We start from the raw sequence: 23671 nt of genomic DNA, 5'->3' as shown, positions 1-23671 counted from the left end.
CTGGACAGGAGGCCCGCTTGAGGGGGCGGTTTCGGGGGGGCTGGCGACCCCCAGGAGTCTCCAGCCCCGCGCGTGCGCGCAAGCTGCTTGTCCCTTGAGTAGTGCTGGGTCTGGGGCTGAAACTAAGCTGCAGAGGGTTTCAGCTGGGAGTTTGCAAGAGATTAGAGGCAGGGAAAGGGGAAAAGGGGAAAAGAAATGAAAAGGAAGCAAACTGCGCAGCAGAGCGAGGCGGGGCTACTGCCGTTTGGAGGCACTCAGTGGGCAGGCTGCCCGCGACAGCCAGCGGCCGCCCAGCAAGCCCGGATTCTTTCCCCGGACGAGCTCTTTCCCTGCCGCCCTCTGAATGGGCTTCCTCAGAGGCGGCCGTTCCGCGTCCCGCCCCGATTCCCCCGGGACGCCGGAACCCAGAGTCGCCCTGCCCCGGTGGGTGGGGGACGCCGCTGGGGACAGCCCTGGGAGCGCCTTCCGCCCGGCCCCTGACCTCCCGGGCCCGTCTATGGACTGACCAGCACCCCAAGGTGCCCAGGTAAGCGCCGCGCTCAGCCCCAGCTCTCCTCCACAGCCTCTGGCCACGTCTCCGGGGCGATGCTGCTGAAACCTGATCTCTGGGGTGGTGGGGGGGGGAGGGGACGGGGACGGAGGTAGTGGGAGGAGGTGGGATGCAGAGTCCCAGGGCCAGGAAGCAGGGGAGACCGGACTTGGGAGGAGGGTGACCCTTCCAGTGTCTCCTGTCACTTGAGGACAGCCCTCAGGTCCGAAGGCTGTGGGACAAAGCGCCGCAGCCCCAGAGCCTGGAGGGCTCCTCCTTCCAGGAGAAAGCCATGCTTTGTCTTTGCCGAGACTCACTGGGGCAGAGGAAAGCCTGGTGTACAGATGTGCGGCTTCCCGGAGCCGGGGCTGCTTCCCAGCACAGCACATTCTTTTGCTGAAACCGAGAAAGCCTGCCTGCCCGGTTCCAGGGCCGTCCGTCCACCCCCAGAGCCGGTGAGGGATCTCGGGCTGCCCTGAGGGCAGAGGGCCCCGAGGCTGTACCCAGGTGCCCCTGCTTCTTAGGGGAAGCAGTGCTTTTACTAAATGCAGCAAGCCAGCCTCAGGAGCAAAGCTGGGGTTTCAGAATGAGTTTGCCCGTTGTGTTGCCCACTCTCGGAGCAATCAGAGGGAGGGTTTCAGAGTCCATGACTGTGAAACAAGACACACGGTCACTGAAATAACCTGCCCACAGTATTAGCGGAGCTTCCAGACGGTAGAGTGTCTGGGCCCTTCCATGCATCTTACCTCTGAAACGCCCGAGGTGAGCCGGGCCAGCACCATGGGCCCAGCCTCTGAGGGTGGCACGTGCCTGGATCAGGGTGGCCACCCTGGGGCATCTGTGCCCGAGGACCCCGCTGGTGTTCATCATTCTGCTGACCCTGGGCTGACACAGCGCTGTGTGTGTGTCTTAGCTGGAAGGATGAGGGTGATCAAGAGGGAAACAGAGGAACACTCCCTCTAAGAAAGGGAAGCCCAGGCCAGTGAGCGGTCTGCCTTCTCACTTTTTCCAGCCTGAAAGTCTTGTAAGTTCTCCCTTCTAGGACTGGGAGGTTTCTCCGCAGCTGAGTGGATGATACTGTCTGTTCAAATGTTTCCTGACATTTTAGTGCAGTATATACACGAGAGTAGTTTTCCATGAATTCCGTATGTATATCAATATGTTACAAATTATCTGTTTAGGATGGAAATACTTTTCCAACTCCGAAGGTGTATTTAAGAGAGTTTTGGTCCGTTTCTATCAGGAGAGAGAGATCTTTCTCTTCCTCTGTTGGTGACGGTGGCTGGTGGGATCCCAGGAGCCGGCTTCTGGGGCACTTCCTACAGACGCTCTTTCTAAGTGGGAGCTGTGGTCCCAGGGCTGCAGACTACTCCCAAAGGCCCCGAGCCTTCTCTGCACGCGGGGAACTCGCACAGCAGGCTCCTCCGAGGTAGCGTTACGCTGTACTTGGAGGCAAAAGGCAGTGACTTTAGGACAGGGTTATTCTGTTACATTAAGGCTGCTGACTTTGAGATCTCCCTAATGCGGGGCAAGGGTGTCTTGTGGAAAGAACACAGCTTCCCAGTCATAGAGATGAGTTGACTGCCTTTGAACAAGTTTCTTCACCTCACCTTTCAGCATCTCTCTTTCCACGTCCATAAGATTGGGGTAATAAATTTGCACATGGAAACCTTTTTCTGAGGATAAATCAGATGATGGCTGCGTATAGCTTAGCACAGCGCCTGGCATGTAGTCATAGGTACTCAGCAAAAAGCAGCTATTATTCTGATTTCCATTATCGTTCTCTTTGTAAAGAATGTTGATATGCATGATATAAGCAGGATTTTAAAACATCTTTGAGAAATCTGTGATTTACAAGTTGTGGACATTCAGATCTGCACCTGTAGCCACCGCAGCATTGCTCTGAAGGCATGAAGAAAGTAGGACTTGGGTTTGATGATCAACATAAATTCTAGGCAAGCAGTTTACACATTAAGAAGTGTTTACTGACCGTCGTCCTGACTGTCACCTACGTTGTCTTTTTTCTCTCCTACCCTTCAGTTTCCCTTCCCTATATTTTAAGAAAACAGTAAAATAACATCCAAAGGCGTAAAGCCACTCAGGTGAGTTGGAATCAGGTTGGCTGGTGACGGTGGTTTTGTGTGTGTGGCTGAAAGGTGTTAAGTGACGTGGAAGCTGGTGTTCAGCCATCAGTGGCGCGTCCAGGGTTGGTTCTGAGTCCCCGGTCCCACTCACTTTGCAGAAGGCCCCTGAGACAGTCTTTATACCAGGCATTCTCTTGTGACTTAAAGGTAACTGAGTCCCAGTTTACAGAGGAGCTGGGTTCCAGAAGACCTCCTTTCACAGACTACGCTCCTGTTCCCTCCTTTAGGGCCATCACCCACTTTATCCTGCAGATGGAAGTTTAAGGGCACTGGACGAAGTGGAATTCAGGGAACCAGTTCAGCTTCCAGTTCTGCCACTAAATACCAGGGAACTTGTGGCCTGGAGCAGTGTTCTCTGATATCTGAGACTGCTTAGCCGCAGGGAGGGCATGTGGTAGGATTTTACAAACTTGGAGTGGGAGACAGCGGAATGAGTTGGAAGGACTGGGGTTAGGGTATGATTAGGACTCAACTGGGTGGAGGACCCAGGCATCTTGGGACAGCTGGCTTTCCTGGGTGACTGAGTGTACACAGAGAAGCTTCTAGAATGCCATGGGGCTCCTTGACAGCTCTGAGAAGGTGAGAGAGCAGAGTCTCCCCCAGGACAAGATTTGGTCCTGGAAGGTGCGGGTCTCGGGGTCCCTACCTGGTGCGTCTGTTGGTAGGAGTAGACCTGATGTCACCCAGCCGTCCCTCTGTCTCAGAGCAGACGCTTTGAGAAGCTCCCACGGTTTTCCAGTTGTCCTGTAGGTTCTGATGCCTGTTCACGTTCTGGTTCTTGGTGTGATGAGTGGCTTTTAGGTTTTCCTCTGGACTTTTTTGATACTGTGCTGTGAGCTCTCGATTCTCTTTCATCCGGTCTTCTCGCTTTAGGCGGTTCCTGCCCACGTGCAGTTCCAGGGCCACGTGGATGTTTCGATGTTTAGCTGCACCTTCCCGCTGGCCCTGCTGACACAGGCGAGGAGCAAATGCAGCTCGTCTGCTCGCACCCCTGCACTGGGGCCTGAGGCTGGGTGGGGAAGGAGGCTGGCTCACCCTGCGCCCAGCTGACACCTGCCTGGTGGGGAGGTCAAGGGCCACCTCCTCCTGTGCATTGGGGGATGGGGGTCCTGTGGGTGTTTGGTTGGAATAGGACAGGTATTGCCGAAAAGGTTTTCTGCTGTTAGGCTGCTCTTTTCGGATGGGTTGGTTTTGGTTCTTTGTCTAGACGAGCAGGCTCTTCCTGGAGCTGCTTTTGTCTGACAGTTCTGGGATCTATGGGAGGCAGTAAGGAAACCAAGGAACTCACCACGGTGTCCTTCCTCACCTCCCCAGGTGCCCAGGTCCTTCTTTCCATCTGTCAGAGTTCCCTGTGCGTGTGGTTGTGTGATGTCCAGGGCTGCAGTGGTAAATTCAAGGACCGGGGGGGAGTGGGGCTACTCCATCTTGGCCGGAACCACAAGTCCCCAACATTATTATTTTCGGCATTGCTAATGTGGTAAACGTTTACCGCACAGACACCTACCATGTGCTGGGTGACTGTGGAAACCAAGGTGAAGCAGGCCTGCGTCTCACTGCAGGGACTTCACTGGCTGGTTGGAGAAGGGATGCACAGACGCCTGAAACATCCAACGCAAGTTCAGGAGATACATAACAAAGTTAGTGAGGAAGAGGAATTTAGTAGAAGGCCTTCCGTAATCAAATCCTTGTGTAGAATGTGAAGCCTTAGCTCGGGACAGAATCCTGTTTCCTAGAGCAGGTGGGGTTGAGGTAGCACATGGGCAGAGTTTTATAATAAAAAGATGAAAACCAAAGAATGCCACCTGTTGCCACCTCACTGCCCAGAGGGAAGAAGGGAAGGCTCAGTCCCAAGACCACAGCCCCAGAAATCTCCTGGGCAGGAAGTGGAAGTGGCGTCCCACGGTCATCTTGTGGGGAGGCCGTGACCCCTGATGACGAGTTCTCCAGAGCAGGCCCCAGCCCCGTGGAAGGGGTACCATCGGTTCCCGTTCCTGCGGGGTCAGGGGCAGCATGGACCCGGCTCCACCGGGCCAGGGACACCCATCCCCTTTGTACCCGTCCCTCAGCGCCGCCTCCTCTGGAAGATGCCCTGTCCTGTGGGAAGACGCCATGCCCACCCTGGGAACGAGAGAGGGTCTCTTACATTGAATCCAAGGCACGTGGATCTCTGGGCCCCTAGAAGGAGGAAACAGTGTGCGCTCCGGGTGTAAGTGAGAGCAGGCCCTGAGCCTTAGCTTCCTGGGTCTGCCCAGGACATGATACCCCTGAGGGCTCGTTTCGAGCGCCGAGGAAGCCTGTTAGGTAGCCCCCAGGTAGTAATTAGTAGTAGTGTCTTGGTAATTTATGAAGAAAGCTTGCTTTTTCTGCACACGTTGGGAAAATCCAGGTTAAATTACGCAGCAGTGCCACGTACTGCAGCGAGCCGCCCGTGTGAACTGAGAGGGCCGGTGCCCACCTAACGAGGGGTTCACGGCGCTGCGTACGTTGTGTAATCGGGGTGATTTAGAAGGACCGGGCGAAGACACCACTGCCTGGGAAGGGACCTGGCTTTAGAACCTGAGCAGTGATAATCTCTGGAAAACAGCAGACTTCTGGCTTCTGAAATTAGGGGAGAAATTGGCCGCCTAGGGCCCCAGTTACTGTGTAGGGTGGGAGGTTAATGGATGCGGGTTCCCCTGGTGCCCTAGGGGTTCTGAGAGGTGAGGATCCTATGAGGATGTCTTGGATGCCTTTAAGTCTTCCACAGGAAATAGGGCTTTCCACTCACAACAAGACACTCTGTGAGATTACAGGAGGGTTTTAAGCCCTGGCCCTCTGTTGGAACGTGGTTTTAAGTCTCCATGGTACGGTCCTGATGAGAGGAAGCTCTCATCCTGATGAAGATGCTTCAGGACTCCTGTGTCAGCCATCTTCTCCAGGCTGATGGCTCTGTCCTTAGAAGATCCAGGACAAAGTTTAGCATGAAGGCCATGTCCCATTTCCAGAGGAAAGCCAGAGCCACTGGGGACTCTGCCTGAAGGAAGAAAGCGGTTTTTCTGAGAACCTAAGACTTCTAACCAACCGGGGGTCATGGGTACAGCATCTTCACCAAGATAGATCGGGCCTCATCTCGCATGTTCTGTGCCTCCTGCTGACAGTTTATCCGTTCCTGGGTGAGTCTCGTGGCTCCCCGCACTTCGCCCTCATCAGCCCCTTACTCTGCACATGAATTATACAGGTTCTCCCTCTGCTTGGAACACACTCCCTCTGGTGGTTTTTTTTTTTTTTTTTTTTGGCTCAGCCCAAGCAAAGCTTCCCTGTGTCAATGCCTCTTTTCTTCTCTCTGGCGCCATCTCTCCCCCATAGCCTGACAGCTGCCGTAATCATTCTTGTCTACCTGGATTCCCGCTGGATTGGAAGTAGCTTTGAGGCAAGGCTCTTGTATCCCTGAGGCTGCTTTCTGGTGCAAGTAACCAGTCCCCACTCAATCTCGGGCAAAGGAACATGAAAGGAGGACATGAAGCTATTCGCAGAAGCCAAAAGGTGGGAGCAGCCCAAGTATCCACCCACAGATGAAGGGCTGAACACAATGTGATTCATCCATACAATGGAATGTTACTCAGCCTTGAAAAGGAAGGAAGTTCTTACACATGCTGCCACGTGGATGAACCTTTAAGCCATAGCCAGACACGGAAGGACAAATACTGTATGATTCCACTTACATCAAGTACTTAGAGAGGTCAGATTTATAGAGACAGAAAGGAGAAGGGTGGGTGCCAGGACTGGGGGAGGAGGGATGCAGAGTCAGTTTTTCATGGGGACGGAGTTTCAGTTTGGCGAGATGACGAGAGTCCTGTAGATGGATGGTGGTGATGGTGGTGCAACATGTGAACTGTACCTAATGCCCCTGAACTGCACACTTACAAATGGTTAAAATGGTAACGTGTGTTATGTCTGTTCCACCTCAGTTTTTTAAAAAACGGAAATGTAAGTGAGGCCAGAACAGAGGGCAGTTCCGGCCTCGAGTTTGGTGTCAGGAGGCCTCACACCCTGACCCCCAGTTTCTCAGCTCTGTGTGCAGGCTCCCTCATCCCTGGGCTCTGGGGGGGTCTCAGGTATCCTCAGGACCTCCAGGCCCAATGCCATTCTTCCTTAAAGTCTAGCAGGAAGGATGGAGTTTGTTTTCCTGAGAGCTCACTCCAAAGCCCATTTTGGAAAGATGTTCGTTCTTTACAGGTTGCTAAGAGCCCTTGTTAGTCATTTGAGAAGCTGGCCTTGCTTAGTGCATCATCAGAGTAGAAACTGCCTGGAAAGACTCAATTGTGAAGAAAAAACTGTTTCCACTGTCGCCACATTAGAATTCCCCGCACAACACCAATGCAACGGGGGCAAATGTGTTTTCTTTCCAGCATGCTTGAATCAAAACCTCTGAATAGAAATGAGACATCTTAAAAGAATAAGAAGAAACAAGGTCCTGCTTGTAGTGAGCTATTTTATCTGCATTTTCTGGTTCTTCTGTGTTATTGAGTAAAAGGAAAACGGTGGCATGTATTTTTTGAAGGGGGTAATTCCGGTTTGGATGAGAACTTCACAGAAGGATCCCCTGTCAGTTAACAGACAGGGGCCCTGACTGCAGTGCTGGTTGGGGCACTTCTGGGTCTGCTGGGGGCATGAGAACATTGATGCTTCTAGAAGAGAGAGAGACAGTTCATCCTTGGGAGAGCACTCCTCGTGCTTACTGAAAATGGTGACCTTAACCCGTAGAACACATTCGTATGATGTGATTGTGACAAAGATTTACAAAAGAAAAAATTCAAGATCAAGAAAGTATGTGTTTATCCATATGGGGGCCGTTGATCATTTCCTTCTCTGTTTGTAGAGCATCTCTGGGGCCAGAGATGCAGGACTTTGATTTTTGACAAAAAGCATCTATCGCAGCATTGTTTTTTCAGTCTTCCAGGGGTTTTCTCTATTTAATTGACATTATATCTGGCTGACTGCCCATCTTTCCCTTGCTTTCAAGAAGATTGGTTAAGTGGTCTGTTGTTCATACACAAATAACTAAAAAATTATAAGATAAGAGTTCCCTTTAAAAATTACTACTATTGGACTTCCCTGGTGGCACAGTGGTTAAGAATCCGCCTGCCAACGAAGGGGACACTGGTTCAAGCCCTGGTCTGGGAAGATCTCACACGCCATGGAGCCACTAAGCCCGTGCGCCACAACTACTGAGCCTGCACTCTGGAGCCCGCGTGCCACGACTACTGAAGCCCGTACACCTAGAGCCTGTGCTCCTCAACAAGAGAAGCCACAGCAATGAGAAGCCTAAGCACCGCGACGAAGAGTAGCCCCCACTCGCCACCACTAGAGAAAGCCCCCACACAGCAACGAAGACCCAAGGCAGCCAAAAATAAAAATAACTAAATAGCGCTTCCCTGGTGGCACAGTGGTTGAGAGTCTGCCTGCCGATGCAGGGGACACGGGTTCGCGCCCCGGTCCGGGAAGATCCCACGTGCCGCGGAGCGGCTGGGTGTGTGAGCCATGGCCGCTGAGCCTGCACGTCCGGAGCCTGTGCTCCACAACAGGAGAGGCCACAACAGTGAGAGGCCCATGTACCGCAAAAAAGAAATAAATCATTTGTTTGAAAAGTGCACGGTATAAAGCCTACAAAATTTAAATATCTAATAAATAATTTTAAAAAATCACTACTATTGAACTGCCCATGCAATCTTGGTTTTTAAAATACTTTAAATTTAGAGGTAGACAGCAGAAAAAGGACCGTTTTACCTATGAAATGTTTTATGTAAACCTCGTGGTAACCATAAAGCAAAAATCAAGAGCTGAGACATGACTCATATAAAAGGGGGGACTGAGCAAATCACCATAGGTGGAAACCACCAATTTACAAAAGGAGACAAAACCAGAAGGAAAAAGAAACAATGGAGAGATATATTTAGCGCTAAAGAGACTCAAGAAATCATCTGCCCTGATCCTAATTGATGGGATTCTGTGAATGAAGAACCTAAGGTCCCAGAGGTTGAGAGTGTGTTCAGTGGTCCATGACTTGTGGTGGAACCCAGATTAGAACTTGGGAATCTGTGTGCTCCTTCCCCAGCAGCCCCAGTTTCACACCTAGAACTAGAGTGAGAGAGAAAAAAAGGTTTGGTAGTGTTCCATTTTGCAGAACTCTCTCAAATGGTGGAGAAGGGAACTTCCTGGTTAACTACGTCATCCCAGGAGGGAAGGTCGGAGGGATGGTGATAGATATAGATATGAAAGATAGGTAGATAGCTATAGATAAAGGATAGATGAAAGGTGAACAGATAGATAAAAAGATAGACGGATGATAGATAGATAGATAAATAGATAGATGCGTACACATGTACCATTTGGTCTATCAGAATGCCACCAGCCTTCCAGGATTCCATCAATAGATTTTCTCATTCACTTCTGAAGGTTTATTGTGAATATGCCAGCCAAAGGTTGAGATGGTTTAGATAGTTAAATAACAAAACTCAAGTGTCATCACCTGGATAGGCAAGAATAACCTTGACCTCAGCTAAATATATTTTCTTTTTCATTAAAGGTCATATAAAAATGTATTGGCAATTTGTAACTATTAAGAGTAAGTAATATATGAGTGAACAATTTTTATGTATTAAAGATTTTTTTATGTACCTAGGAGACAGGAAAATGTTGATTTTTTTTTTTTTTTTAAATGTCACATGCCCTGACTTTTGTTAGCCAGTAGTGGTTCCTACATCCAAGACAAGAGGCATACGGGATGAACCTTGATGTGCGGGCGCCTCCTTTACTTTTTCTGCCCGCCCATTCCCTTCCCGTGAAGGCCTCAGCACCGGGCTCTGGATGACAGGGAGCTGAGAGCAGCGAGGGTTCCCTTTCTTCTTGTTAACTTATACTATGTGATGTAAATAGTGGTGACCAGAGAGCAAATGTCACCCAGCTTCCCACAGAACCTCCTGTAGCGGCCCAAACAGAGCCTAAAAATAGGCCTTTTGGAAAAGAGCCTGTGACCCTCTCTCACCCTGTTCTGGGTAAAGGAAGTGCAGGAAGGGGAAGCAGAGGGGAGACGGTGGGCTGGACATCCCGGGAGCCCAGAGGGAGGCCCCTCCTCCCAGCCCTCAGCCCAGGACGCACCATCTGCACAGAGAAAACCAGGAAGTGAGGCGGTCGATGGATTTCCAACCACTGAAGGTATTATGCGGCCTCCTCTGGGCGTCAGCAGAAAAGGGAAAATGTGAGAATGTGGTGAGAGGAGGAACAGACTTGCCACTTTGCCGGGACGATGCCAGGGACCCAGAAGAGCCCAGATCGGGTTGGGCACCAGAGCTCTGGCGTGCACGGGGTGTACAGCAGGGTCCGTGTGGTCCCCAGTCCCCCGACTCTGTGGACACGCCCTAAGGGGGGCTGGGGCCCCAGAAGCCTGACTACCCTGGAGCCCCTCATGTGGTTGGTTTAGGACAGACAGACGTGCTCTCTGTGGCACCTGGAGCCAAGGAAAGCCTGCCAGCCGCAGGCGGGAGGAGGGCAGCCGGGACCAACGCCTGCACGCTTGTCGCCTGCAGGACCTCCCTCGTGGCGGAACTCTCCTCTGCTCCCGTGGCCGTCACCGCACCCCTGAGCCTCCTTCTGGGTCCAGAGCCGAGAAGACGGAGCCCCGATCCCCACCTCCACCCGGCAACGGGGCCCCCGTACAGTCGTCCTTCTGGAAATTTCACCTGTCGTTCAACCGTGAACAGCAAACGTGCAAGTTGAACAAAAACCAACCAGGTGGGGCTTCCCTGGTGGCGCAGTGGTTGAGAATCTGCCTGCCAACGCAGGGGACACGGGTTCGTACCCCGGTCCAGGAAGATCCCACGTGCCGCGGAGCGGCTGGGCTGTGAGCCACAACTACTGAGCCTGCGCGTCTGGAGCCTGTGCTCCACAACGAGAGAGGCCGCGACAGTGAGAGGCCTGTGTACCGCGATGAAGAGTGGCCCCCGCTCGCCGCAACTAGAGAAAGCCCTCGCACAGAAACGAAGACCCAACACAGCAAAAATAAATAAATTAATTTAAAAAAAACAAAAGAAAACCCCCAACCAGGACATGTTCTGCCTGCTCTCGGGCGTGTGCGCTTCGAGAAATGAGGGGAATCCACGCAGAAGGGTCTGCAGGCTCGACTCACGCAGCTGGTGCCTCTGCCTGGGCTTGCAGCCCGATTTCAAGGTCGTTCTCCAGCCACGTGGGTCTCCCATTCTTATGTCTCTGGATTCCCAGCAGGGCCAGTGGCCAGCGCCCCATCACTGGGAGAGTGAAGGGTGTACCCTTACCTCCCACGAGGTTCCCACTCTCCGTGCTGTCAGCATCTCTGAGCACGTGGAGGGGCCAGGAAGCCGGGGCCTCCACTCTGAGGTGCTTGGCCGCCCCCTTAGGGGTTAACTCCTGTTGCCCGGGCAGGGGGCAGAGGCCGATCTGACCAGAGGGAACAGAACCCAGCCACGTGCCCCAGAGTTGGCTCTAACTGAGTTAGGAACAAAGCCACTTTCATGGGAAGCACGGTGCTGGTTGTTTTCTGGAACAGGCAGCATGATAACAGCACAAAGCGAGATCTTGTTTCCCCTCGGCTTCTCCTCTTTTGCTGGGGCTCTTGGGCGCCGTGGGAGTGTGGTGTGGGATTCCTGAGGTGGCCGCGGCCCTGGGACTCGGCCAGCGTACGGCTCCCGTCGCTGCACGGGGAGCATTGAGAGCAGCCTCGGTACTGGAGGAACTGATCCTGCGAGGAGCTGCTGTGTGCAGGCCCGTGCCACGTGCTCTCCAGCGCGCCTTGACACGCGCAAACAGCCCGAAGGCGCGTGCGCTAGACTTGATGGGGAAACTGTTTTTCTGATCCCATGGTTCTGTGCTGCTCCTTGACCTGGGGTCGTAGGGGCTGCTTGGCGTCTCTATCCTCCTTGCACTTTTCGGGCCAGCCTCCTGAACCATATTTCCACACTTTGCCCTGCCCTGTACTTTTCCGTCGGTGCTTTTGTTAACTCATTCATTAATGCATAGCATGACTGACCTGAAGCTCCCACCAGCTGCAAGCTCAGTGGAGGGGCCCGCAGTGAACATTGGGGGCTTCTCCTGCCCTGTGAGCATGGAGCCTGTTTCTGAAACATGTTCAGTTTAGTTATTTTGAAGTCTGTATCTTTTAACTCCAATGTTTGTATTAGCTGTGGGTGTTTTTCCTTTTCTTTTTCATTTTTTTGTTTTCATTTTCATGTTTTTGTTTTGTTACCTGGAATGCCTGATCAGTTTTTTTAAATTAAATATTTGATATTATCTCCATAAAATTGTAGGTAGATTGATAGATGCATAGATGTCAGATAGATAGATGGGTGGATAGGTGACAGATGGTTGGATAAATGGATGGGTAAACGGATGGATAAATGGGTGGATGGATGGATCGATCGATGATAGATGGAACTGAGTAACGTGAGTGATGTGAAATTTTTTCAACTTTATTATTTTCTGATCAGTCCTCCCTTGTTTTAAGACAGAAAGCAAAATAACCTGTATTTCTCACAATATTATTTTATTGACCATGGTAGATTTGTCCAGTTCTCAAAGTTTAGTTTTTTAAAAAAAGGCAAAATATTAAAAAAAAAAAAATACCCAGAAATAGTGGAGATGCTAGGCTGCGAGCGGGACGGACATCTGGTCAGCGGATCGTGTGAAGTTCCCTGCGGTGTGTGGGTGTCAGACAGGCAGGCTTTCCTGGTGCTCAGCTTCTCCTCCTCCTGTGACGGGGGTCAGGCCAAGTGGTCTCTGCACCTCTTGGGGGTGAAGACACCGCAGGCAGGGCCGTGCTGGCGGAGGGAAGCGTTAGCCGAAAGCATGCGACCCAACCTGGGGCACAAAGTGCTGCTGGGCGGGCACTTTATGGAAAGCGGGTCTTTTCTATGGTTTGCACAGAGGCCTTGCCCTTTCTAGGGTGGGAAATGGCTTACCTCATCAGCACGGTAAGTATATCAGGGCAAACCGTTCCTCGGGTGAGACACCGGGCTCCTTCCCGTCTCGCTGTAAACGAACATCGTCAGTGGGTGGTGGTTATCAGTACGTGTTGAAAGCCGCGCGCAGGGACTGGTCAGGTGTGTCTCCTTTTGGAAATGTGCCAGACGTGAGGACCCTGCACTTGGCGGAGTCGGGGCACCTCCTCCTGCTGCAGAAAGCTTCGGAAGTGGCACTGCTTCTTACAGCCTGCTCGTGTTTCCTTGATCCAGAGCCACGAGGCTGCCCTGAGGTTCTCGGTCACTCTGTGGGGATGTCAGAGAGCCCCGTTGGACCCAAACCTGCGACGCTCCGGGCCGACATGCCCACGGCGCCCTCCTTCCAGCGGGCGTTCACGTCCTCCTGCACGATTTCTGGCCGCAGCCCCAGCCAGCGGAGGGGGAGGTAAGGTGGTCTTTGAACCAAACACAGGCTGCTCTTACAGACCCCAAACCCAAGCACCACGGAGGGAAGGCGGGGGCTTGTCCTCCACATGACACCGGGCTGCCTTGTGGATTGACCACCATAACTTTTCAAAAATGCAGTCAAAATAAAAACGCCTGAGTCCACCCTCACTGTTAGCAGGCGGAGTGCTCAAGGAACACACTGCACTTAGAGTCTGGGCGCAGTGGCCAGCTCAGGACCGAGCATCCGTGAAAACGTTATCTGAGCTGAGGCTGGAAAGGGGTGCAGTGGCCAGGCTAGGAAGGGGCCTGCCCGGGCCTGCAGATTGGAGTGGACAGGGCAGGCAGGACGTGCTGCTCTCGGAGACATGGAATTTGCAGGTGTTCGGGAAAGCATGGGGGGTGCAGGAACACCCCGCAGTGGGATTGGAGGACAGAAAGGATGGGCCACGGACAGCCAGAGAGTAATGTCCTATTTCTCCTTCACAAAGGACTGCCGCTGAGCAAATTCAGATGCTCAGGGTAGGAATCATTTCTTAGTATTTTACTTGTGGGCACATTGCTCTACAGTTATTTACCACCCTAATTCCACCTCCTTTCTCTTTACAAAAAACGGGGACATTGCGTATCAGGACTCGACATCACACACAGAGCAAATACATGTTTGCTAGTGTGTTAGCTGTCTTTCTGTATTTCGAAATACAGAGTAATTTCCAATATTCTTAATATTGGAATTTCCCATTTTCGATATGGCAATCTCCTGTGTATCCTTTATCAGCTGGTTGTCCTGCAAGCACTTACGAAAACTGACTGTGTCAGGCACCTGTGTTGGGCATCGAGAAGAAAAAAAGAGAATGGGGGGAGGGAGGTTTAAGCAGATCCCATGGTTGGTGCCTGCGTGGTGGGACCAGAGGGAGGACACAGCTAACCCCTGTGCACACGTGGACACGGGCTTCAAAGTCAGGACACAGTTGAGCTACGTCTTGAACTGAAGAGAAGAGGGGACTTTGCCAGGTGAACAGCGAGGAAGGAGGAGGCACACAGGCTGGGGAGGCAGGGTCAGACCCCACCCCCCACCCTGTCCCTGAGGCTGCAGACTGAGCATCTGGGGTCAACAGTCAGGGGGGAGGCTGGAAGGGCAGGGCCTGAGTTCAGATACTCGGGGAGTCTCACGCTGCTGCGGGGGAGCCTCGGCACCCAGCCTCCCCACCCCCGCCACGTGGGAACCGTTGCTAATTTCCAGGCATCTCCCTGGACGTGTCGTCCCCTGACGGTTTGTCTTTTGAACAGCCCTTCCTCGGCCGAGCACCAGTGGGTGGACACCAGCCCCAGGTCCACGCTGACCCTGCTGGGGAGCAGCCGGCCCGGCAAGGATGGCCCTGGGCGGCCCCACTTCCCGCCAGCCGAGCTCCAGACGTCCTTCCACGGCCACGAGCTGTCCCTGGCGGAGCCGCCGGAAGCTCTGGGCCCCCCAGGCAGACAGGCCTTCCTGAGCTTCGGCACTGCCCCTGAAGGAGGTGGGCTCCCCCCCGGCGAGGACCCGGGGGCCTTGCTGGCCAATTCCCACGGAGCGTCCCAGGCCCCCGGCGCCCCGCGGACAGCAGCTGAGGCTGCCGACAACGGCTTCCTGTCCCACAGCTTTCTCACGGTGGCACCTGGACAGAGCAGCCACCACAGCCCCAGCCTGCAGGGCCCGGGGCTGACCCTGCCCGGGCAGCCGCCCCTTCCCGAGAAGAAGCGGGCCTCGGAGGGGGACCGTTCTTTCGGCTCGGTGTCTCCATCCTCAAGCGGCTTCTCCAGCCCTCACAGCGGCAGCACCATGAGCATCCCTTTCCCAAACATCCTCCCGGACTTTCCCAAGGCTGCGGAGGGAGCTGCACCTTCCCCAGGTAGGCACATCGCCACGGGTAGGGGGCCCACCCCTGTGCTCAAAGGTGCACTTGGGCAGGGACGGACCCTGGGGCTACAGCTGGGCCTGCCCAGTGAGCACCAGTGCTAGGGCTGGGCTGAGCGGCTTGAGAGAAGAATCCAGAGCCTTCAAGGGGTCTTTTCCATCTCACTAGCCCGAAGCACACCACCACCTCGCAATCCATCCGGCTTGTGCGTTCGTTCACGTTAGAGTCATTCCAACAGCAGAAAATGCAGACATCTGTGGTGGTTCTGTTTTTTTCCCCTTTGACTTGGAATCAGGGTTCTGTGACAGTAACTGTAAAACAAAACATTAAACAAATACCTTTGAAATTTAATTATGAAATGTTTCAAATGTAAAAGGTATAATAAGACACTGACAGGAGTAAAGCAACACCAGCTCTGCTCTGCGCACTTCCTGTCTTTCTAACTACGTGTTGTTGAAATGTGTTGCAGAGGCCTGATCGCAGTGTCCTGCTGTCTTTGTGTCTTCTGTTATGAAACAGCCACTCCCTGCTCCGAGTCAGTCTTCTCCCCTGTAGTTAAAGAGAGCGCTCTCCCCAGAGCACCCCGTCCTCGCCCAGGGTGGGACTTTGAATTTCCAGGTCCCTTTGAGGTGAGAGTTGCAATGAAAAACGCCCTTCACAGTTATTGTTTTTGAATTCTGGTTTGCAGATAATCCAGGTGATAAGCACGTGTCCGTGAACTTCGTCCAAGATACATCCAAGTTCTGGTACAAGGCAGATATCTCCAGAGAGCAAGGTGCGTGGGCGGGACAAGGGCTCTGCATCCGGGAAGCAGGACCGCGGGGGTGGGAGCATCAGGGTGGGACGGATGAGCTGGAGGAAGTCACTTCGTGACTCGCCTTGAGGGAAAGGCTACAACCTTTACGTTTTTCTTGGAAAAGCTCAGTCCTAATGAGGGAGCTGGCCGGGATGGGCACCGGCCACGATCGTTCTAGTGTGTGGGGTGTAATTTCTGGTGGCTTCCACCAGACAAGATTTGGCCAGCGTTGCCAATGATGACGTGATGAGGAGACATCATGGGCCCCAGCCGGTGGGGGAAGGAGAGGTGTCTTTCTAACACCGTTCATGGGCACACCTGCCTGTGTCACGCTGGAAAGACAAGCTGCTGGCGGACTCAGTCCAGCATGTCACACGCAGCACAGCAGCTCTGGGTGCGCGGTACAGTCGGAAGACGGCTGGCAAAAATGAGAAATGGTTAATATTTTTTAGCAGCGAAGTCGCGTGTCACTTTTTACTAGAACACGAATAGAAGAGGTGTCCCAGAGGGACGCTGGCATGCCGTCGGTGGTGGTCCCTCTGGGGCAGCCCTTCAGGCGAACAGCACTCACTCCAGCAGAATTCGTGGGATCCCTGCGACGTGCTGGCCCCGCTCACGGGAGCCACCGTCCTCCCTGGGGGTGACGACACGGCCGCCTGTGCGTGGGCTCATCACTCCCGGACGTCCCTCCGAGAGAGGATGACGTGGAGCTGGCTGGGGCTGGCAGATGCTGGCCAGGATACCCAGAAAGGAGATACCCCAGGGGCTGCTCTCAGCCAGTGGGGAAGAAATCGCAACTGCTCTCCGGGGGAGTGTTTCTCAAAAGTGCCTGGATGTGAACAGTTAAATGGCTGGAAAACAGCACTGTCCAACGTTGTCACTGAAATTCTTCTACTCAATTAGGCAGATAATAAAAATGGTAAGAATGTGCCTTTCTTCCCATGAGCTCAATGGACCTATTGTCATTTCCTATGAGGGGAGCTCACTTGGCCTGAAGAGGTTTCTGAGTCCCTGAATTGGCCTTTGTGCTGTGCACTCCCCACGTTCCAGGCTCTGTTGTGGCCAGATGCTCCTCCTTGTCCCCTCCCTGCTCTGGTCACAAGAACCCCCAGGACTGTGGCCCTTAGCTCCAGCTGTCTCATCCAGCCCGACAGACCCTGAGAAGTGCTTGTTGGGGACCCTGCCCTAGAGTATTCTGAGCAGACCCTCCTACTCTGGCGGCTCAGCCTTTCAGACCAGGGTGAAGGCTGGGCTGGGCTGCCCCCTTCTCTGACTGAACAGCCAGGCTCCGGCTCCGGAAGAGGCAGGCTTGGTTGGAGAGCACTAGGCGGGTCGTCCTGCGCAATGGCGATGGGAAAGCCTTCCGCGTGGGGTTTGGGGGAGACGATCTGGGTGGAGGGGACCTCCCTTGGTGGTACCTGCTGGGCGGTAGCAATTACTGTTGTCATTTGCCTAATCTTAGCCACACATTTAAAAATAGTTCTTTGGGGGGCTTCCCTGGTGGCGCAGTGGTTAAGGGTCCGCCTGCCGATGCAGGGGACACGGGTTCGTGCCCCGGTCCGGGAAGATCCCACATGCTGTGGAGCGGCTGGGCCCGTGAGCCATGGCCGCTGAGCCTGCGCGTCCGGAGCCTGTACTCTGCAACGGGAGAGGCCACAGCAGTGAGAGGCCCGCATACCGCAAAAAATATATATATATTTCTTTGGGGTGGATTCCATCTCAAAATAGTTAATATGTGCATTGGGCATTGATTTTTCCAGTTGAACTCCAAAAGCATAACTTCCTCTATTTTCTAGATATTTTGTGTAGACAACACCTACACAGATGAATGTTCTGTTGGGTGTACCAACTTCTCCAGATGGAAGAAAGCCATCCCTGGGTTTTGTTGTAACTGCTGGGATGTGCCTTTTTCTGGAAAAACTGTACTGAAATTTCAGGGAGATTCAGGAGGGGAAAAAAAAGCCCTATAGCCTGTTTAGGGGCACAATTGTTCACATATTACTATGGCAAGATTAGTACCTTGGGACTTTTTAAAGGTGAACATAAAAACCGTGGGAGGAAAGTAAAGTAGAAATTAAGTATGGTTGTTCCAGCCGTGCTCTCAGGCCTCTGCCCTCGAATCCTTGAAAACACCAGCTGCAGGGAGAGAGGCGATGACGATCCCGTGGGTATGCACGAGCTCCTTCTCACACCCTCAATGCGGGCTTATTTCTGTTCCAGAAACAATGAGCCCAGCATCGCCCTCAGGTTCCCTCTGTGGGCGCGTGAGACCCCGCTCCCTTGTGCCCAGCTGGCCTGGCTTCAGGGATGGGGTCTGGGAGGGGAGGACGGGTCGGAGCAGAGCTGGCCTTCTCTCTGCTGCCCAGAAGTCGGCCTCCCATGAGGCTGGGGCGCTTATTTCCACCACAGTGAAGTAAAATCATGACTTACAAAGAAGAAGCTCTGGTGAGGTTATCACAGTTGAAAACTATAACTTCTGTAAGTGGTCTTTCCCCTACTTTAAAAACATAATAGGTCTTCAGCCCCCATATTTAGAAAACATGCTATGAGATAAAACCAGCTGCAAAGGCCTGGGGTCCCCCGTGGGGTCCACCCACCCTCCCCTCCCAGGCCTTGAGTTGCTGGAGCAGCAGGTGGGCTTTCACTCCACTGTGTCAGGCTTGCACCCCCCAGGGTCCTACCAAACCCGCTCCCCTTGGAGAGCGCTGTGCTTTCCTGTCCCTCGTGCCCTATGTGTGTCAGTGTACAGGCTCCTGCCTTACGGCCTTGTCCTGCGGCAGGGGCTGGGGCATTGCCATGGAAGAGTGTGTACAAGAAACCAATTGTTTCATCCTGCAGCCGAGCAAATGCCATGCCGGGGGATTGGGGCTGGAGTCGGGATGCACAGGGGCCTGGGACAGAGGGCTTCCTGGGGTTATTTCCTGAGGCGTGACGGGGCTTCCTGCCACTCCTGAGTTTATGTCCGGGCCCCCCATCTGCTCCAGACAGGGCCTCGGGCTCTCCAGAAAGGCGGCATTTCCATGGCTGTAATTTTCTAGTGCCTTATATTTTAAATCCCTAGTTTTCTTTTTGTAAAATGTAAAGTTTATAAGAGACATTCTGAGAGATGTTCTGGTTACTAGAGAAAACTCTCGCCGGTGTCTGGACTGCGTCACCTTGAGATTACTGTCACCCTAACCCATCCATCCATCCCGATTTCTTCCCGTATCCTGAGCATGGGACCTGGGGGAGCCAGACTTTGAGCTTGAAGGGGAGGGATGTTCTTCATAGGTGACAGTGTGACATGCCTCCCAGCCTCACCAGGGGCAGGTGGAAGGTGCAGTGCCAGGTGCAGCTCATGACCCTGACTGGCTGGTGACGGCCGCATCGAATACGGGTTCACAGCCTCGTCCAGGCTGGAAGCAATTGGCCATAACTGCCACACCTGCCTCAGAGCCACGGGACGGAGGGCCACCTACGATCCCCCTGGGGCAAATCTTGGAATTCGTATTAGATATTCAGTAACTTTTGGGGTACACTTTCACAGTCTTCAGAAAGTGGGATTGGAAACTTCTTACCTTCTTTTGAAAGTTGAAAGCGCACTTTCTAAAATCTCTAAGAAAAATGCCACGCGGGGAGACGTAGGGCAGGGCCACGGCGGGGAATGCGTGGCGGCCCCGCCTGACTTCCTGCTGGGTCACACTGTGTGTACCGGGACCTGGTCTGGGCACTTGTTCCAGTGAGGCTCGGTTTCCTGGGCTGTCAGGTGTGTGTGTGTGTGGGGGGGTCCTCATTGGGCTTCACAGGTGCTGCGGGGTTAACAGGAGTCGTGTGTGAAGGCAGCACTTTTGTGATCTAAAGGGACGGGCCACCCTGCGCCCCTGTGTCCTTTACAGTCAGACCCCCAGGAAACCTCGGGTCATCACAGAGGCTTCCCTCACCCTTGTCACGGCCCTGAGTGGAGACAGGCCGTGGCCTCCCCCGGCACACAGTCAAGTCTCTCTGTTCCCCTCTGCAGCCATCGCTATGCTGAAGGACAAGGAACCCGGGTCATTTATCGTCAGGGACAGCCACTCCTTCCGAGGCGCCTATGGCCTGGCCATGAAGGTGGCCACGCCCCCGCCCTCCGTCTTGCAGCTGAACAAGAAAGGTGGGTCCCGCCGGCTCTTCTCAGCGGCACCTCGCCTGTCAGTTACCTTTGTGCCCGTGAGATGGTGGGTGACCCGGAACAACACTCATAGGTTTTCTTCTTATTATTTATTGTTTCTGGTGTATTTTGGTAAGTACTGTCTTGGCTCAAGAAGGAAGGTTAATTATTTGTAATTTTTTTTTTATTGCTTTGATGGGTGATCAGATGTGAGAACAATGGAGCAAATCCTCTGATAAGGCACCTTTGCTCCCATTTTCAGCCCTTTGTATGCCTCAGTTCCCTCCTGCTTCCCGTGGGTAGACATCTCTAATAAATTCTTCTCACTATCTGTCCAATGCACACACACATGCATTTTTCCTTTAAGCTTACATAGAATGTGGCATACTATATACACGGTTCTTGTTCCTACACCCAGTGGAGTATTTTGATGGATTGAAGGTGAGGCCAGTGCAAGCCTGGAGTCATGAGATTATCCTTCCTTAGGGGAAAGGACAAAGCCTTCTTCCTCTCTGGTCCAACACTGCACAAGGGGCAAATACTAGCCGAATAACGTGTAATACAGGCAAGGCTTCTTCTTACCTTTTTAATGCTTTTTGTCATGAACATAACCATGTATAGAAGAGTTTGCGAGGCCTGCATGCACAGGTAAGCATTACTATGAAGCAGACATGCATGTACCCAAACATAGGCCACAACCTTGTGGGGAAGCCCCTACATGCCCTTTCCTGTGTGTTGTAATCCATCGCCACCATGACTTTTTGGTTTCCAAGGATCCTGGATTTGACTAGGTGAGGCCCTTCCAGCGGCCCCTTGTCCTTCTGACATACCCCCCATTAGTCCCTGAGCACGCCAGCTTTCTGAAACAGCAGACGTGTTTTAGGCTTACTTTGTACTTTCCCTGCCCCAGCCATTTCTCTAAAGATCCTTGGTTCTTTTTATTGGGGAACGGTATCTAGAAACCAAGATCTAATCGCTAGGTTTGCTCTTTGCTATCCGAGTACCACTCCTTCTCTCTAGGACCTGAGCTAGGGAATGTATCCTTTTAAAAAATTCCTGAGCTCATGTTGATACCACCCGTTCACATACAGTATCACCAGGTCCTTTATCACCTCTCCTTCAGGGATGAGCTCGGTTCCCAACAAATCAATACACTTATTCCCTTTCTCTGTCCCCTAATATGTGGTTTCTGGTTTATTCTTTTTTTTTTCTTTTTATTGCACCCTGCCCTCCTTGCCCCTTTTTTTTTTAACAAACTATGCCACAAACTCTAAGGAAAGGGAAAGGATTCTTTTCCCCTAAATGGAGATTGTGTACTAGAATGTCAGCAAGTTACATGGCTCTTCCTAGGGCACCTGGGCTCACCTGGGTGGGGCGAGGGTAGATCAGAATAAGCACAGATTCTGAACCTTTGGTGTTTAAACCAAATGACACTCACCTGCTTCACTCACGCTCTGTGCCCAGTACCAAATCCTGGGATGAAATCTCTGCTTAAAGCTTCCTGGAGAAAATTGCCTTGGAGTGAGTTACACCTTGAAGAATGAGATTTGGTTTCCAAGGGGTCCGGCTTCAGGCATGGCCAAGGGGTTTTCAGGAAACTTCGATGGTCGGTTTGGGCAAAGGTAGTGGTTGTGTGAATAGAAGGGGGGGGGATGAGGCTGAGAGGAGCAGGTGATTCAGAGGCCAGATCTGTGGCTATTGTCATGTCTGGAAGTGAAGGGGGAGGAGGCTCTGTGCAGATCAGGCAGAACAGGGGAGCCTCGGAAGTAGGGCCCCAGGGCATCCAGAATTCCTGCATGAGAAGCTCCACCAAACACTCCACTGGCTTTAGAGTGGTTTAAATAGAGGCTTTTGTAGCTCAGGAGCTGACTTGGCCCTGATTGTGGAGGATGTAAGGCACTTGGCAGTATTTGGAAACATGCTGAATGATTATTATATCAGAAAAGACTCAGGACCGGAACCTCAGGGATGGGTGATGAGGGAGCAGAAGTGAGTGCATGGCAGCTCCCAGGCTCCTCGGTTTCAGCTGAAGCTTTTAAAACTTTTTTTTTTTTTTTTTTTACTGCATGCATTATCTTTTTGGAAATACAGATGGTGGTGTATAATTCTTACCTCCAGACATGCATCCCGCCTCTAAGGCCCACTTTGTCTCAATCTTCAGGCAAAGGCAACAAAATAGAGGATGTTAGAATAGCAGAGTTCAGGACATGCAACATTGCCAGGCGCATCCTCTGGGCGAAATTTTGTCTGGTTGCCTTGCCTTCACCCGACCCCTGGATTTGGCATTTGGATTTCACAGTCTAAGGATAGATCTGAGAGGACAGTTGACCGGGAAAAAGCCCAGCAAGTCACCACCCACCCCTGGCACCCCGGAGACGGGACAGCGACAGATGTGTGGGGTGCTGGTCTCCGAATCCCCATGCAGCTGGGTTCCCCACTGACTCACTTCTCACCACTGGCATCCAGACCACACTCTGTGTCTGCCTTCAGTTTGGAGGCCGTGGATCATTTTCCTCCCACAACTGAATGGCAAAATGTTCTTGTCCCCATTTTTATTCAGTACTGCCTTTTATGGAATCTGATCATCTCCTTTCCTACCAGCTATACTGCCCCTGTGAAATGCTGACACCGATGTTGTTGATATTTGTCACTGTTGTTTAAAATAAGCATTGCTGGGGAGCCTGCCATGGCCCAGGTGTGGAGCCCAAACCCACCTCTAGCAGGTCCTGCCATCAGAAATGTTAGAAGTTACCGCAGGCAGACATGTTCCCATGGGGACACGTTCTCATGGAGACACGTTCCCATGGAGACACGTTCCCATGGAAACACGTTCCCAGGGAGGGTGCTGAACGAGGCAGGACGGAAACACTGCGCAGTGTGAATGTGAATGTCTGTGGGACTCATTAGCATAGTGCAGTACTTTTCCACCATCAGACAGTTTGCCGTTCTGTGGCTTTTCGTGATGCACTTTCTCTTTGGGCTCGTGGGCTGGCATGAACACAGGTCTGTGTAGCAGCAATATGATTAGAGGGGTTTGTGTACCTGACTCCTGGCTAAATCTTACCCAGAAGACTGGCACCCTTCCCGCTCTTTCCAGTGATTCATTCTTGGTCATCATGCTGTGTCTGGGTCTTTCTAAGTTCTCCTCTTAGGAGGCAAAGGAGCTGGAGGTCCATGTTCCCAGTTCTTAGCTGCTCATTTGTCGCTGGGAATTCTGCAGTGTTTGAGGCTGTCTCCTAAGGACTCCTCCACCTGTAAGCACAGTCACTGGAGGGGGTTCTAGCTGCCCATCGGGCAGTGCTCAGCCAGCCTTCCTGCAGCCCAGCTACCATTCCTAGAGTGGTTCTTGGCAGCCAACCTACTGCGGGGGCCAGACTCTCCTTCCTTCTCTCTCATCCTCCCCTGCTCTCATGTTTTAAAACTCTCTTCTCTTTCTTTTAAACCTCTACCACAGCTGGAGATTTGGCCAATGAACTCGTTCGGCATTTTTTGATCGAGTGCACCCCAAAAGGGGTGCGGTTGAAAGGGTGCTCCAACGAACCGTATTTTGGTAAGTGGCTGAGAGCCTGACTTGGTGTTCTGAACCCACGAGCACACGTTGCCTCTGCTCACTGCCATCGCTCCGCTGGGGCTTCACGCAGAGCATTTACTTTTCATCCCCATTCAGAGATTCCTCAATTATCCTCTCTAAAATAAACTGGATATTAAATTTTCTTAAAAACTTTCTCAAAACTAAGCAAATAAAATGCACGGCGCTGGGACTGGAAAT

The 23671-nt window shown here is 52.5% G+C and overlaps 1 protein-coding gene across 3 annotated transcripts in view; it reads left to right on the top strand.

Annotated features, from left to right (window-relative positions):
- The window catches only part of TNS3 (tensin 3), a 227344-nt gene that overhangs the window by 186343 nt on the left and 17330 nt on the right, over nucleotides 1-23671 (top strand). For all 3 annotated transcript variants that reach the window (XM_060157465.1, XM_060157464.1, XM_060157463.1), the window contains 5 exons: nucleotides 12915-13086; nucleotides 14376-14974; nucleotides 15669-15755; nucleotides 19774-19905; nucleotides 23357-23452. In XM_060157465.1, the coding sequence (XP_060013448.1) occupies nucleotides 12915-13086; nucleotides 14376-14974; nucleotides 15669-15755; nucleotides 19774-19905; nucleotides 23357-23452 (1086 nt within the window). The remainder of the gene's footprint in view (nucleotides 1-12914; nucleotides 13087-14375; nucleotides 14975-15668; nucleotides 15756-19773; nucleotides 19906-23356; nucleotides 23453-23671) is intronic.

This window comes from Lagenorhynchus albirostris, chromosome 8 (assembly GCF_949774975.1).
Source record: "Lagenorhynchus albirostris chromosome 8, mLagAlb1.1, whole genome shotgun sequence".
Lineage (NCBI taxonomy): Eukaryota > Metazoa > Chordata > Mammalia > Artiodactyla > Delphinidae > Lagenorhynchus > Lagenorhynchus albirostris.
This window is presented reverse-complemented; position numbering and strand designations above follow the sequence as displayed.